This window comes from Phyllobates terribilis, unplaced genomic scaffold (assembly GCF_046119375.1).
Source record: "Phyllobates terribilis strain yellow unplaced genomic scaffold, ASM4611937v1 Scaffold_4__5_contigs__length_816908805, whole genome shotgun sequence".
NCBI classification, from domain to species: domain Eukaryota; kingdom Metazoa; phylum Chordata; class Amphibia; order Anura; family Dendrobatidae; genus Phyllobates; species Phyllobates terribilis.
This window is the reverse complement of record NW_027362764.1, coordinates 299,464,354-299,481,481: the sequence shown is the minus strand read 5'-3', so window position 1 is coordinate 299,481,481 and position 17,128 is coordinate 299,464,354. Positions and strand designations below refer to the sequence as shown.

The window sequence follows — 17,128 nt, the reverse complement described above, 5'->3', positions numbered from 1 at the left end:
TGATGACATCCCCGTTACCTGCCTCGGTCTCTGTGGCCTCCTCTGCGGCGTCGTCTTCGGCCTCCGCTCCACCTTCACCGCCCTCGGAGGCAGGCGTGCTGCTCGGCGGCGGTAGCGCCTCCTGCGGTCGGATCACGGCTTGCCGTGCCAACTCCTCCTTCCACCCGGCGATCACATCCCGCTGTGCCCGGACCATCCTCCGGTCCAGGTCTTCTAGTGCTGCTCGCGCACGCTCCGGGTCTCTGGGGAGCTGTGTCAGCAACTCTGCCAGGCTGCATGGCGGTTTAGCCTGCAACAGGCTACGGGCCAGGGTGTTGGTGGGGTGCGGTGCTCCTTCCATTCCCGGGTGCGGCCTGTCCAGACTGATCCAGACCGCACCCTGCCCCACGGTTTTCTTTCCTGTCCGCCCCCATTGGGGGTGGTCCTGGGGCCATCTGCTGACAATCACCTTCAGGGGCAGCCCCCCCACGTTGATGGACATCTCCACAGCCGCACTCATGGCTGTTGGGGGCGGGCTCCTTCTTTGGCGCCATTCTGGGACCTGGCCCACGATGGGAGGTGGCTTCCTGCTGTCTTTTGGCGCGCACATTATGGCGTCCGTTCTGCTGGGGCGGGCGCCATTTTTCAACACAGTCAATTTCAATTAAACAGTCTCTTTCTCTTCAGGCGCGCAATACCCGTTTGCGGCGGGTTGGCAACGATCCTGCCGACTACGCCAAAGCTGACTCGCCCCCCTGGGCCGAGGGGCACCCGGAACCGGGCTTCTGGGGGTTGTAATATCCGTGGTGGTGACCCGTTCCCATGGCTCAGGGTGGTCAGGCCAATGGCGGTATTTTGTGGGGGTTTTAGGTTAATTGTCCGACTACGCCACCCGTGGATTGCGGTCAGTGCGAACCGCCGCTGCAAGGGCAGACCGCTGGGGCTGATGGTGTATGCAGCTAAGGTAGTGTGACTCCACACGGGAAGAGTGCAGCCCCAGGGCAGTGTAGTTGATGGTGGGAGTGATGGTGCGAGCGTCCCAGCACTAGTAGTGCGGGCGTGACGATGAAGCACAGAGACGTGGGGTTGCAGTTCAAATTCTTTACTCACAGTTCTTTATATTCTTAGTCATTCCGCCGGCAATGACTGCCCAAGCCGTGCTGCGTCCACCAGGCAGGGGGCTCGGTCAACCCCCAGGTAATTCCGGAGTGTGGCACAGGACTCCCTTCTATTCCTTTCTCTGGCCGTGCCCCACCAGTGATACTACTTTTGTCTAGCTGCCTCGAGTCTTCTCTTGGGAGGCTGGATGTCCACTTCCCTGACCCTATGTGGTGTGCCTTTCTAGTAGGTGTAGTGAGAGGTCGCACCAAGATGTGATCACGACAGCCGGTCCTTGGCTGAGGATTAGTCGCCTCCACCAACTTGGGATCCGGTACCCTGTTCTTCCAACCCGTCACCCGCAATCTCCTTGGCCTTTGGGGTTCCTTCTGCCCTCGTGTCTCTGGGCCTCTCTGGGTGTTCTGTCCCTTTCGGTTTCTGTTCCTTCCTGTTCCTTTCTTCTGGCTCTGGCCTTCACTCTAGGCCTGCCTCGTGGAGCTGGGCCCAGACTGAGCCACAGCTCCCTGTCAGCCCTCCTGGCTGAACTCCTTCTCTCCTCCTCCTCACTGTCTGAACTCACTTCTTCTACTCCCAGAACTAAGATGGTGCCCACCTTTTATACCTCCCTCTCTGTGTATGAGCCCAGGTGACTTGCAACCAATGGGCTCCTGCCTATGCCCAGAAACCGTCCCCTCCTGCTCCTACATCACTGGGTTTTCCTCCCCCCTCCCCACTCCAGCCAGGGACAGATTCTGTCGTGCCTGCATTACTGTCTAATGGGAGCACCGTTGAGCTGTCCCCCAGAAATGAGGTGTGTGTGATGCATGCAGCCTACCGAGCCCTGGCCAACACACCATCCTTACCCGGGAGTGGAATATCACACCTCTGGCAGAGGTGCAATACCCCTGTAGCGGCCGAACCCTCGGGGCGCTACACATGTAAAAACGCAATCAAAACACAATGAAAAAATGCAAGTAACTCAATGTAGTAAATTACTGTAAAAATGTGGCTGTGAATCTGCAACATCAAAAACGCATCAAATACTCATTGCTGAAACATAGCCTAATGGTATAAAGTGTTGATGTTTTACACAATGCATAGCTGTCAAACAGTTCCTAAACAAGCAAGATCTCATATGAACAGCTACTAAGCTCTCATTTTATTTTTGCTTATTTAACACTAATTATGACCTATTTTTGTTATATTAATTACATTATTGTTATTATCAATTTCAAATAATATAATCGATTGTCAATGGAACTTTACCTCATTTCTAAATCCCCAGAATACACAGAAGCATCTAAAATGATTATAGATAATGTAGACAAACAGTTATTTTCTAAATCCAACAGATTGTTTTCTTTTACCTTCCATATTGGCTATTGGAGAACCTTTTACAACTTTAAATCGATTGTCTCCGGAGACTTGGGTGAACTTTTTCTTTAAGAAAATGAAAAACAAATATGTAACTGCAATATGTGCCACAAAAGTTTTATATACAAGTATTTTTGATTAACAGGAATACACATTATTTATGTAATTATTTATTATTATTTATAAACACCTATTACAACTGCTAATCCTACTACCAACAATAGCCATCATCGTAATTAAAAGTTGGAATATATATTGTTTACTTACCTGACTTAATCTAAATAGAAGAGATAATAATACTATAACAGGATACACAGCCAGAGAAACTTTCAGTCCACATTTGATAGAAACGGTAGAGATTTCAATAAGGCCGATCTCAACAGTATACTAGTAATTGCACAAAGAAAAACAAAAAAAATAAAATAATCAAAATGACTAATAATTTAGTCAATTAAAATTAATACTTCAAAACAGTCATCCAAATGCATTAATAACTTTATGTGCATTAAAAAAACTCAAAGCAATATCATAAATTAGGATAACTTTTTAATATAATAAACAAAAAAATCAGTGCTTGCAAAATTATTAACACTATGTAATATTTACAGAACAGATCCTCCATCCTCTTATTAGCTGCCTATTATAAAAAATATTTTTCCTTTTATTTATTTTAATTATATTTAATGCCACATATCTGAATTGTATAACACTGTGAACATCTGTGTTATGGCTTTTGTTTTTAGAAATTACAAAACTGACAGCCCATTTTAGCCCAAGGCTCTCTTCTGCCAAATAAGGGCAATGGAAACATCCCAAAAAGTAATTATAAAACTAATATGAATAGAGCCTAGATCACGAACAATAAATGTATTATTAATTTTAGATATTTCAGATCACTCCCCAATACTTTAGAATTCGACTCGCTCACCTACATAAAGCCACAGCTTTAGTTCTGATTTTGAAAACCGTTGTATGGTCAGATTTATTTTTGGAAAAGTGTTTAATTCTTAAAGTGTCTGAATGTACAGTATAGACCAAAAGTTTGGACACACCTTCTCATTTAAAGATTTTTCTGTATTTTCATGTCTATGAAAATTGTACATTCACACTGAAGGCATCAAAACTATGAATTAACACATGTGGAATTATATACTTAACAAAAAAGTGTGAAACAACTGAAAATATGTCTTATATTCTAGATTCTTCAAAGTAGCCACCTTTTGCTTTGATGACTGCTTTGCACACTCTTGGCATTCTCTTGATGAGCTTCAAGAGGTAGTCACCGGAAATGGTCTTCCAACAATCTTGAAGGAGTTCCCAGAGATGCTTAGCACTTGTTGGCCCTTTTGCCTTCACTCTGCGGTCCAGCACACCCCAAACCATCTCGATTGGGTTCAGATCTTGTGACTGTGGAGGCCAGGTCATCTGGCGTAGCACCCCATCACTCTCCTTCTTGGTCAAATAGCCCTTACATAGCCTGGAAGTGTGTTTGGGGTCATTGTCCTGTTGAAAAATAAATGATGGTCCAACTAAACGCAAATCGGATGGAATAGCATGCTGCTGCAAGATGCTGTGGTAGCCATGCTGGTTCAGTATGCCTTCAATTTTAATTAAATCCCCAACAGTGTCACCAGAAAAGCACCCCCACACCATCACACCTTCTCCTCCATGCTTCATGGTGGGAACCAGGCATGTAGAGTCCATCCGTTCACCTTTTCTGCGTCGCACAAAGATACGGTGGTTGGAACCAAAGATCTCAAATTTGGACTCATCAGACCAAAACACAGATTTCCACTGGTCTAATGTCCATTCCTTGTGTTCTTTAGCCCAAACAAGTCTCTTCTGCTTATTGCCTGTCCTTAGCAGTGGTTTCCTAGCAGCTATTTTACCATGAAGGCCTGCTGCACAAAGTCTCCTCTTAACAGTTGTTGAAGAGATGTGTCTGCTGCAAGAACTCTGTGTGGCATTGACCTGGTCTCTAATCTGAGCTGCTGTTAACCTGCGATTTCTGAGGCTGGTGACTCGGATAAACTTATCCTCAGAAGCAGAGGTGACTCTTGGTCTTCCTTTCCTGGGGCGGTCCTCATGTGAGCCAGTTTCTTTGTAGCGCTTGATGGTTTCTGCAACTGCACTTGGGGACACTTTCAACGTTTTCCCAATTTTTCGCACTGACTGACCTTCATTTCTTAAAGTAATGATGGCCACTCGTTTTTCTTTACTTAGCTGCTTTTTTCTTGACATAATACAAATTCTAACAGTCTATTCAGTAGGACTATCAGCTGTGTATCCACCAGACTTCTGCACAACACAACTGATGGTCCCAACCCCATTTATAAGGCAAGAAATCCCACTTATTAAACCTGACAGGGCACACCTGTGAAGTGAAAACCATTTCCGGTGACTACCTCTTGAAGCTCATCAAGAGAATGCCAAGAGTGTGCAAAGCAGTCATCAAAGCAAAAGGTGGCTACTTTGAAGAACCTAGAATATAAGACATATTTTCAGTTGTTTCACACTTTTTTGTTAAGTATATAATTCCACATATGTTAATTCATAGTTTTGATGCCTTCAGTGTGAATGTACAATTTTCATAGTCATGAAAATACAGAAAAATCTTTAAATGAGAAAGTGTGTCCAAACTTTTGGTCTCTACTGTATATGCACAAGTTCCTTTTTGTCCACCTTACAAAGATATTTTAGTGTTTGTTGAGAGGAGAGGAATGTTTTGGAAATACTTCGCCTTACTTACTTGTCAAAGACTAAGAGATACGACCTGCACTACAGCCCAGTGCTGAATCTATAGTATGTGATTGGTATCAGATGCACTACTGAGATTCCCATCAAGAATGAAACTACGCTGTTGCTAGTGTATGACTTCCCTGCCTTTGTAGCATTCAAAAGTTGACACTTTCTTGTATCTCCCAAATGAGATATTAGTAGGCTAACGTGGGAGCACGCTGCCTTCACAGTGGTCACTGGAAGTAATCATTTGTATGTACCTCAAAGCTATACATTAGTTTGGCTTTCAGCCACCATTCATGTGCCAACATTAACAACTATATACTGTGGTCTCATGGATTTGAACATTTTGCTGTTGTGATTCTGCTCTGCCTGTTGCCACATTTAATACTTATAGCACTTGCTGTGTATATTTTTTGACCATGGCACTTCTGAGCATTCCTTCACAGCAATCCGTGTGATCTTGGCGCCACTGCCTTGTTACATGGTGTTATTGAGTGGAACTTTTTTCCTTTTTGCAATGTTCTCCTATGTCTCATGATATAATTGTGAATATAATTCTGTCTGAATAAGACCCACATAGTCAATATTTATTTCTTGGATATTATTTTTTCTCCACATGGGTCGTTAATGTTTTTGAGACATGCAATATATATGTTACCTTTATTTATATTCTTCAATATTCTACATGCCATCATCGTCTTTTTTCTATTCACCTCGCATCTCCGTAGTATGACTCCCCCCCCCTTTTTAATTGGTTTTATTAATTTATTGCGTATTCTGTTTCTGTATTACAATAAAGATTGATTTTTGTATATATTCAAATATCATTTTTTGGCTATACTAGATGTAATAACTGCAGGGCATAATGCGGAAGCCCGCACAGGCATGAAAAAAGAAATGTAGCTAGCAATGTGGGAAATGGTGCCGGGTGAGGTTTTTTATTTCTTTTGCAAACCACAAATCAAATCTTAAAGTGTTTGAATTGAAATTAAACCACGAATTTCAGAAAATTCGACTCAATCTCGATCCTCCGTGGATCAATCTGCTCATCTCTAGTGAAAAGTTATTTGGTAGACTACAATGTACCACTGAAGACGCATTAATCAACTCCAAGTTCTAGGATGTACAATTATTCATATTGGTATACAGGGTGGGCCATTTATATGGATACATCTAAATTAAATGGGAATGGTTGGTGATATCAACTTCCTGTTTGTGGCACATTAGTATATGGGAGGGGGAAAACTTTTCCAGATGGGTGGTGACCATGGCAGCCATTTTGAAGTTGGGCATTTTGGATCCAACAAGCAGAGTGGAGCGAAACTGCAGGTACGGTGAATTAGCAGAGCAGAGCAGAACCGCAGATGCGATGAACTAGCAGAGCAGAGCTGATCCACAGGTGTGGTGAACAAGCAGAGCAGGGCGGAACCGCAGGTGCGGTGAGCAAGCAGAGCAGAGCGGAACCGCAGGTGCGGTGAACAAGCAGAGCAGAGCGGAACCGCAGGTGCGGTGAACAAGCAGAGCAGAGCGGAACCGCAGGTGCGGTGAACAAGCAGAGCAGAGCGGAACCGCAGGTGCGGTGAACAAGCAGAACAGAGCGGAACCGCAGGTGCGGTGAACAAGCAGAGCAGAGCGGAACCACAGGTGTGGTGAACAAGCAGAGCAGAGCGGAACCGCAGGTGCGGTGAACTAGCAGAGCAGAGCGGAACCGCAGGTGCGGTGAACTAGCAGAGCAGAGCGGAACTGCAGGTGCAGTGAACAAGCAGAGCGGAGCGGAACCGCAGGTGCGGTGAACAAGCAGAGCAGAGCGGAACCACAGGTGCGGTGAACAAGCAGAGCAGAGCGGAAGCGCAGGTGCGGTGAACAAGCAGAGCAGAGCAAAACCGCAGGTGCGGTGAACAAGCAGAGCAGAGCAAAACTGCAGGTGCGGTGAACTAGCAGAGCGGAGCAAAACCACAGGTGCGGTGAACTAGCATAGCAGAGCGGAACCGCAGGTGCGGTGAACTAGCAGAGCAGAGCGGAACTGCAGGTGCGGTGAACAAGCAGAGCGGAGCGGAACCACAGGTGCGGTGAACAAGCAGAGCAGAGCAAAACCGCAGGTGCGGTGAACTAGCAGAGCAGAGCGGAACCGCAGGTGCGGTGAACTAGCAGAGCGGAACCGCAGGTGCGGTGAACAAGCAGAGCAGGGCGGAACCACAGGTGCGGTGAACAAGCAGAGCAGAGCGGAACCGCAGGTGCGGTGAACAAGCAGAGCAGAGCGGAACCGCAGGTGCGGTGAACAAGCAGAACAGAGCGGAACCGCAGGTGCGGTGAACAAGCAGAGCAGAGCGGAACCACAGGTGCGGTGAACAAGCAGAGCAGAGCGGAACCGCAGGTGCGGTGAATTAGCAGAGCAGAGCGGAACCGCAGGTGCGGTGAACTAGCAGAGCAGAGCGGAACTGCAGGTGCAGTGAACAAGCAGAGCGGAGCGGAACCGCAGGTGCGGTGAACAAGCAGAGCAGAGCGGAACCACAGGTGCGGTGAACAAGCAGAGCAGAGCGGAAGCGCAGGTGCGGTGAACAAGCAGAGCAGAGCAAAACCGCAGGTGCGGTGAACAAGCAGAGCAGAGCAAAACTGCAGGTGCGGTGAACTAGCAGAGCGGAGCAAAACCACAGGTGCGGTGAACTAGCATAGCAGAGTGGAACCGCAGGTGCGGTGAACTAGCAGAGCAGAGCGGAACTGCAGGTGCGGTGAACAAGCAGAGCGGAGCGGAACCACAGGTGCGGTGAACAAGCAGAGCAGAGCAAAACCGCAGGTGCGGTGAACTAGCAGAGCGGAACCGCAGGTGCGGTGAACTAGCAGAGCGGAACCGCAGGTGCGGTGAACAAGCAGAGCAGGGCGGAACCACAGGTGCGGTGAACAAGCAGAGCGGAACCGCAGGTGCGGTGAACAAGCAGAGCAGAGCGGAACCGCAGGTGCGGTGAACAAGCAGAGCAGAACCGCAGGTGCGCTGAACAAGCAGAGCAGAGCGGAACCGCAGGTGCGGTGAACAAGCAGAGCAGAACAAAACCCGCAGGTGTGGTGAACAAGCGGAGCAAAACATAGCAGAAGGTGCAGGCAGACAGGACAGGGCTCTGTTCACATGGAACAGACTGGAAAATACAGGAAGATAGTTAGAACACAGGAGGTAGATACGGAGGCAGGGAAAAGGGACAAGCAGAACCAGATACACACAAGGTACTTACAATGAAGTAGCGAGTGGACACAAAACTCACAAACAGAAGTACAGAGACAATGAGTTGGAGTTAGGTGCAGGTTCAGACACTGCAGGAAAAGGGAAGGTTCGGACATAGAGACAAACAGGAAACGGGTTAGGACACTGTTCAGACAGGAACTGAACCAGGAACAAGATACAGGAACGAGCATGGGAACTCGTGGCGGAAACAGACTAAGAGTCACAGATACAGGCAACAGGCCTGGGTATACAGCCCCCAGGGTAGTGGAACAGACAAGATACAGGACAGGACCTTGCAACTCAGTTGCACAGAACACACTGAATGAAAGTGTTGCTCAGGCACCCCCTACTGGTTGGAGGGGGTTTAAGTATCCAGTGACTCACAGCAATAGGCTGGGGAGGCATTAGGAGTGCGCACACAGTAACTATAAGAATCAGGCAGTAGCCGCGCCGCCACCCTAAGCAATCAGACAAGAGACACAGCAGGTACTGGAGCAAAGTGTGCAGCCTCGATTGATAGGTAAGATGGCGGTCTTGCATGGTGGGAGGTGGTAAGCCATGCCAGCACGCCGCCAGGAATATTACAGCTGCCCATTGTGTTGGATTGTCAATACAACCCTCTTCTCCCACTCTTGACACACTGATAGCAACACTGCAGAAGAAATGCTAGCCCAGCCTTCCAGTATCCGTTGTTTCAGATGCTGCACATCTCATATCTTCAGCATAGAAAATTGCCTTCAGATGACCCCAAAGATAAAAGTCTAAGGGGGTCAGATCGGGAGACCTTGGTGGCCATTCAACTGGCGCACAACGACCAATCCACTTTCCAGGAAACTGTTCATGTAGGAATGCTCGGACCTGACACCCATAATGTGGTGGTGCACTATCTTGGGGGAAAAACTCAGGGAACGTGCCATCTTCAGTGCATAAAGAGGAAAACACATCATCATGTAGCAATTTCAGATATCCAGTGGCATTGAGGTTTCCATTGATAAAGAATGGCCCCACTATCTTTGTACCCCATATACCACACCATACCATCAAGATACGAGATGTGCAGAATCTGAAACAACGGATACTGGAAGCCTGTGCTAGCATTTCTTCTGCGGTGTTGCTATCAGTGTGTCAAGAGTGGGAGAAGAGGGTTGCATTGACAATCCAACACAATGGGCAGCACTTTGAACACATTTTATATGTGGTCATAAACTTGTAAAAAACTCATGAAAAAAATAAAGTTACGTTAAAACCAAGCACACTATTGTTTTTCTTATGAAATTCTCAATAAGTTTGATGTGTCACATGACCCTCTTCCCATTGAAAAAAATAAAGTTGGATCCAAAATGGCCGACATCAAAATGGCTGCCATGGTCACCACCCATCTGGAAAAGTTTTCCCTCTCCCATATACTAATGTGCCACAAACAGGAAGTTGATACCACCAACCATTCCCATTTAATTTAGGTGTATCCATATAAATGGCCCACCCTGTAGAGTAAGTGAAAACAACCCCTTCTTTCTCAGTGACAATTATACCCAATTTTCCTTTCCTGCATTGGGAATGTATAACATGTATGTTATATAATCTAAAAACAATCCTATATGTAATGTTGAAACAGTATTCTGTAAAGTGTGTAGTTCAAGGGAACCTTCACATGATGATCTTCTTCGATTGACTGCTCTTGGATTGTCCCTGGAAATTCGATTTGCAGAGAAGTTATTCTCCACAAATTTAATGTTTCTTATTATGCTCTGTTGACTATCTCCACAATTCAGCCACTTTACTGAATCCAAGCGGAAGCGAATTACAATAAAATATGCGTTTGGCGAATGTGGATTAATAAACAAGCAGAATTTAATTCCACTCAAATATATTCACATATCTCTAGTCATTATATATATATATATATATATATAAAACAGAAAAAAGCAGAAATATACCTGTTCTTCTTTCCAGTGAATAAGTAACACGTTCAAGCACATGTATCCCAATAACAAGGCAAAACATGCCGTTATTCGTTGAGTATGTGAAAACCAACTGTAAGAAGGCTGGCTAAAGACCGAGCCCCAGAAATGGAAATCCTCCAGATATTCAGTAAATTTGCAGTAGAAAAGCTGGAACACAAGAGATATAGTATATACCAGTTGTACATGATAAACCACTTAAGCTCATTTTTCACACTGATCACATTCAAATTTCTTTATATTTTACTGATGGGTTTCCAAAACACTTTTATGAATAAATCCAACATATAACATTTTAGAAGGTACATGTTTTTACAAAAGCATAATTGTGTAACTCACTTTCTGCATCTTATATTTTGGAAAAGAGGTCACTTATTCTTCAATTGCTCAATTTTACAGCTGGGTTAAAGAGCACTACTTGTATAAGACGACTCACATAACCCGGTGTCCCTTACCTCACATGTCATTGTGGAGTACTTTTTTAAATGTATAAATATTTATTTTCAAGGTCTCAATCAATTAGGTTTTACAATCCAATTAGTTCACTGTATTATTGCATAAGCTGTACGTACATTGTGGTACATGGCAATACAATAGAATTTAACGTTCAGTATAATTCAATGAACAATAAAATTCATTTCTGTGATTTATCAATCAGTCGAATAATATGAAAAATGTGCGATTGAGGAAACTGGACATAGTTTATATTTTTCTTATTTTTATTCTAATATTTAAGCAGATATGTGACTGAAAGATATATGTCTTAAATAGTGATGAGCGAGCACTAAAATGCTCGGGTGCTCGAAGCTCGGGTCGAGCACATTGGAATACTCGGGTGTTCGACCCGAACAATGAGCCCAATGTAAGTCTATGGGAAACTCGAGAATTTTTCTGGGGGTCCCCCTGGTGGTCTGCAGAAGGTCAAAAATTGCCCAAATCGATGGGAATAGTGCTCAATTAAACGTCAGGCAGGCAGAATATATAGGCAGACAGGCAGGCAGGGTATATACGAGGGTGCATGAAAAACATAGCAGGGCACTGGGAACACACTAGTGCCCTCCGATTTTCATGCACCCCTCTCTTTAAAAAAGCCGGCCAGCAATTCATCAGCGGCATACACCGGTCCCCGACAATTTAGAACAGAAAGAATAGAGCATCACACATAGATTAGATAGATAGAATCATGAATCAACATGTTAGGCTATGGGTTGAACTAGATGGACTTAGTCTTCCTTCAACCTTAAAAACTATGTTACTATGTCAGTCACATATATAATAAGTACAGTGACAGTGTTGGTTACTGTACTTGTTATTTAGTGTTAAAATAAAGGATTTATTAAAAAAAAAATAATAGTGTTTTTGTCTCTTTAAAAAAGCCGGCCGGCAATTCATCAGCGGCATACATCGGTACCCGACAATTTAGAACAGAAAGAATAGAGCATCACACATAGATTAGATAGATAGAAACATGTCAGTCACATATATAATAAGTACAGTGACAGTGTTGGTTACTGTACTTGTCATTTAGTGTTAAAATAAAGGATTTATTAAAAAAAAAATTTGTGTGGGGTTCCCCGTAATTTTAGTCTCTAGCGGAGGTTAAGCAGACGGCTGGGGCAGATGTTTGAAGCCTGGGAAGGGGGTAATACCCACGGAGCTTACCAGGCTACTAATATCAGCCCCCAGATGAATACCTAGCCTTTACTAGCTATTAAAATGGGGGACCCAAAAAAAAATGACGTGGGGTCCCCCCTATTTTAATAGCTAGTAAAGGCTAGGCAGACAGCTGGGGGCTAATATTAATAGCCCAGGAAGGGTGCCATGAATATTGGCCCCCTCCCAGGCTAGAAACACCAGCCGTCAGCCGCCCCAGAAATGACGCATCCATAGGATGCGCCAATTCTGGCACTTAGCCTCGCTCTTCCCACTGCCCTGTAGCGGTGGCAATGGGGTAATAGGGTTGGGGTTGATGTCAGCTTATAATGCCAGCTGACATTAAGCCCAGGTTAGTAATGGAGAGGCATCTATAAGACACCCCTATTACTAACCCCATAGTGAAAGTTAAAAAAAAACACAAACACCCAGAATAAAGTCCTTCAATTGAAATAAAGACACAATTCTTAAATGTTCTAAATTAAACTCTACTTACCGTCACGCCCATTCCAGCTGAAGCCAACGATCTCCTGCAATAAAAATAAAATAATAAACCAACCTCATCCTTACCTTTCCATGGTTCCCAGGACGGCTTCAGCTCTGCTACATTGACATGACAGGCTGGAGCGCAGCAGAACGGTGCCATCCAGCTTGCCATGCCGCAGACACTGAGAAGCTCCTCAGTGAAGCTCCTCAGTGTCTGGCTGTGACGGCATCCAGATGAGCCGAGTTCATGTCCAATGAACTCAGCTCACCTCATGCACGTCACTGACAGCGTGGGAGAATTCTCCTGCGCATGCGGTGCCGGCAAATGACGTCACTGCTTGAGCAGGAGAATTCTCCCATGCTGGGACGGCATTGAAATGGCAGGCTGGATGGTAGCAGAACGCTGCCATCCAGCTTGCCATCCTTCAGAGACACTGAAGAGCGCGAGCATGCCTGCGCTCCTCAGTGTCTCTGAAGGATGGCATGCTGGATGGCAGCGTTCTGCTACCATCCAGCCTGCCATCAAAATGCCGTCCCAGCATGGGAGAATTCTCCTGCTCAAGCGGTGACGTCATTTGCCGGCACCGCATGTGCAGGAGAATTCTCCCACGCTGTCAGTGATGTGCATGAGGTGAGCTGAGTTCATTAGACATGAACTTGGCTCATCTGGATGCCGTCACAGTCAGACACTGAGGAGCTTCACTGAGGAGCTTCTCAGTGTCTGCGGCATGGCAAGCTGGATGGCAGCGTTCTGCTGCGATCCAGCATGTCATGTCAATGTAGCAGAGCTGAAGCAATTCTGGGAACCATGGAAAGGTAAGGATGAGGTTGGTTCATTATTTTAGTTTTATTGCAGGAGATCGTTGGCTTCAGCTGGAATGGGCATGACGGTAAGTAGAGTTTAATTTAGAACATTAAAGAACTGTGTCTTTATTTCAATTAAAGGACTTTATTCTGGGTGTTTGTGTTTTTTTTTTAACTTTCAGTTAGTAATGGGGGTGTCTTATAGACGCCTCTCCATTACTAACCTGGGCTTGATGTCAGCTGGCATTATAAGCTGACATCAACCCCAACCCTATTACCCCACTGCCACCGCTACAGGGCAGTGGGAAGAGCGAGGTTAAGTGACAGAATTGGCGCATCCTATGGATGCACCATTTCTGGGGCGGCTGACGGCTGGTGCTTCTAGCCTGGGAGGGGGCCAATATTCATGGAACCCTTCCTGGGCTATTAATATTAGGCCCCAGCTGTCTGCCTAGCCTTTGCTAGCTATTAAAATAGGGCGGACCCCACGTCATTTTTTTTTGGGTCCCCCATTTTAATAGCTAGTAAAGGCTAGGTATTCAGCTGGGGGCTGATATTAGTAGCCTGGGAAGCTCAGTGGGTATTACCCCCTTCCCAGGCTTCAAACATCTGCCCCAGCCATCTGCTTAACCTCCGCTAGAGACTAAAATTACGGGGAACCCCACACCAATTTTTTTTTTAATAAATCTTTTATTTTAACACTAAATGACAAGTACAGTAACCAACACTGTCACTGTACTTATTATATATGTCACTGACATGTTTCTATCTAATCTATGTGTGATGCTCTATTCTTTCTGTTCTAAATTGTTGGGTACCGGTGTATGCCACTGCTGCATTGCCGGCTTTTCATGTTTCACTGTGAGCACTGTTCCCATCGATTTGGGCAATCACTGTAATGCCACAACCATCATGGCTGTGACATTACAGTGAGTGGCAGACAATCCCTGCATGATTGGTGCTCTAAATAGCGCCAAACATGCAGGACGGGGACCTGAGCTCCAGCCCGAGCATCTCGAACGTACTCGGCGAGCTCCGAGCATCTTGAGTACTGAGATGCTCGGGCGAGTACCAAGCAGTGGCGAGCATGCTCGCTCATCACTAGTCTTAAAGGGAACCTATCAGTTGGCTCATGCTGCCCATACCATGGTCAACATGAATAACAGTTTGACTGCACAACTGCAGTCAGTAATGTTTTTCTCTCAAATTCTCCGGCGTTTCAGATTAATCACAATTTAACCCCTTCAAGACATCCGCCGCAAGTTCCGGTCACCGCACTAAATCGTGAGGTGACCGAGGCAAGATGGCTGTTGTCTCTGACAGTGACATCCCTGCACATCGTCACTTGGGGCTGTACGCCCTTTACCCCCCCTCCATTTCTTCGATCGCTGTGAGTGGCCGGTCAATTCTTTAACAATAAAGTAAAAAAAAAAAATCTATGTGGCATGCTATCATTGGTGCTGTCTGTGACAGCACCAATCAGCAGTAAAAATTGATGGGGTCATTGCGGCGTCACCTCAGTTTATTAACCCTTTTGTCACTAATTGGCTGATCAGTAGTCACTAACCAATTGGCGCCAAAAGGGTTCACTTAAAAGCAACAGCAGCAGTTCCCAATCCATGTTCTCTTTTGCAGAAAAAAAAAAAAATAGTTAGTACCTAGGTGCTTTATAGGTAGCACATTAGGGGAGCGGATGTCACAGTGTTAGTGACTTCCATTTTTGTTTGACAGAAAAAAAATAATAGTACCGAGTAGCTTTGTAGGTGGTGCATTAGGGGAGTGGACGTCGCAGTGTTACTGATGTCCGTTTTTTTTTTTGCAGAAAAGAATAGTTAATACAGAGTAGCTTTATTGGTAGGGCATTAGTGTAGTGAACGTCACTGTAATTTTTTATACAAAGTATTTTTTTTACTTCTACTGATTTTTCTGTTCATTTTTTTCTTCACATTTTTTTCTTCTAAGTGTTTCTTCCAAATTTTTCCTTTTTTACTTCTTTTTCTCTATTTACTTTTTCTCTACATTTCTAGTAAATTTAATAAATTGTACCCTTTATACACACCCCACACAATAAAAGTAAAAGCACCACATACACATACATCCCCACTGTTTAGAAGACTAAAATAAAAATGGCCCAGTCGTCAAGAAGACGCTATTCAGCAGAGGATGCATACGCTTTCCTTGCCGCTGACACAGATTCAAGCAGATAGGAAGATCCCGCATTCCTCTATGTGATGAGGGACCCCCAGCAAGGTGCCCTAGGACCGAGACAACCCCTTCAGCAATTGATCCTATATGGACTCTACCCTCTGAAAACTATAAGCCTCTTTTTCCAGATTTCATAGGCAGCTCAGGAATCCAATTTGACACTACATGCCTCACTGAAATTGACTATTTCAAATTCTTCAGTGAGGATATAATAAATCTTATGGTGGCCCAGACAAATTTATATGCGCATCACTTTTTCACCCAGAATCCAACGTCTTTAAATGCCAGACCCCTGTAAATGCAACAGAAATTATAAAATTTTGGGGCATTGTGCTTCATTTGGGCACAGTGAAAAAAACAGATTCAGCAATACTGGAGTACTGATATACTCTACAGCACACCGGTATTCCGTATGGCCTTGACAAGGACACATTTTAAAGCAATCCAAATTTTCTGGCATTATAATGATAATGTGCAGTGTCCTCCCTGAGATGATCCCAGCTTTGATTGTCTATACAAAATTTGACGAGTAGTTGAGAACATTTCAGAAGAAAATTTGCTGAGGCGTACATCCCCCAGAGGGCCATCTGTATAAATGAATCTCTGGTTCATTTCAAAGGGAGGCTAAAATTCTGACAATGCCTGCCCAGTAAGAGGCCAAGGGATGGAATTAAACTGTACAAGAGTACCTCAGGGTACATCCACAAATTTAGGGTTTACGACGAGAGGGACACCCGGATTGACCCTTCTGAATGCCTCCTGTCTTGGAATGTGTGGGAATTGCTGAACCCACTGCTGGATAAGGGTTTTCACCTCTACAAAGATAACTTTAACACCAGGATCTCACTGTTTAAGACCCTCTCTGCCAGAGGTACAGTTGTATGCGGCACATGAAAAAAAATCAGAGAGACCTCCCTAAGCTCCTAATTGGGCAACTGCTCAGAAAGGGCAAAAGCAGAGTCCAATGTAGTGACAATATGCTGGTGGTGAAGTATAAGGTTAATAAGAATGTCTTTATCTTGACCACAATACACGATGACAACAGCGCCCCTGTCACTGTCCAAGGTACCACAACAGAAGTCCCAAAGCCAGATTGTATTGGGGAGTGTAGATCTCTCAGATCAGGTCCTCAAACCAAACAGTGCCATGCAAAAAGCAAACGTATGGTACAAAACGTTGGCCGTGCACATTGTACAGATAGCACTGTACAATGGTTTTGTGCTGTTTCGATATGCAGGCAATACGGGGACCTTCCTTCAGTTTCAGGAGGTAGTCATCAAGGCCCTAAGGTTGGCAGTCAGGGTTCCAGTACTTTTGAAACTGATGGTGCCTGTATTGTTCCTAGTGAGGTTCCCCAAAGTGAGGGGAAGGGAAGAAGACAGAAAAGGTGCAGAGTATGCTCCAATACGGGAATAAGAAAGGACACAAATTACCATTGTGAATCCTACCCTGAGAAACCTGTCCTTTTCAATAAGGATTGGTTTAAAGCATACCACACATCCATAAATTAAAATTTGGTTTTACCCTGTTAACCCAACACCCTTTTATAGTCTGATGTACTCTGCACAACTTACACATACCACAACATTATTAATTCGTGCACCAGTAAAAC

General features: G+C 45.0%; 1 protein-coding gene across 1 annotated transcript in view; it reads right to left on the bottom strand.

Annotated features, from left to right (window-relative positions):
- PKD1L1 (polycystin 1 like 1, transient receptor potential channel interacting) overlaps positions 1-17,128 on the bottom strand; it is an 808,959-nt gene that overhangs the window by 337,182 nt on the left and 454,649 nt on the right. Inside the window, exons 44-46 of the mRNA XM_073676922.1 lie at positions 10,345-10,518; positions 2,719-2,838; positions 2,445-2,517 (exon numbers count right to left, since the gene is read on the bottom strand). Coding sequence (XP_073533023.1) covers positions 2,445-2,517; positions 2,719-2,838; positions 10,345-10,518 — 367 coding nt within the window. The remainder of the gene's footprint in view (positions 1-2,444; positions 2,518-2,718; positions 2,839-10,344; positions 10,519-17,128) is intronic.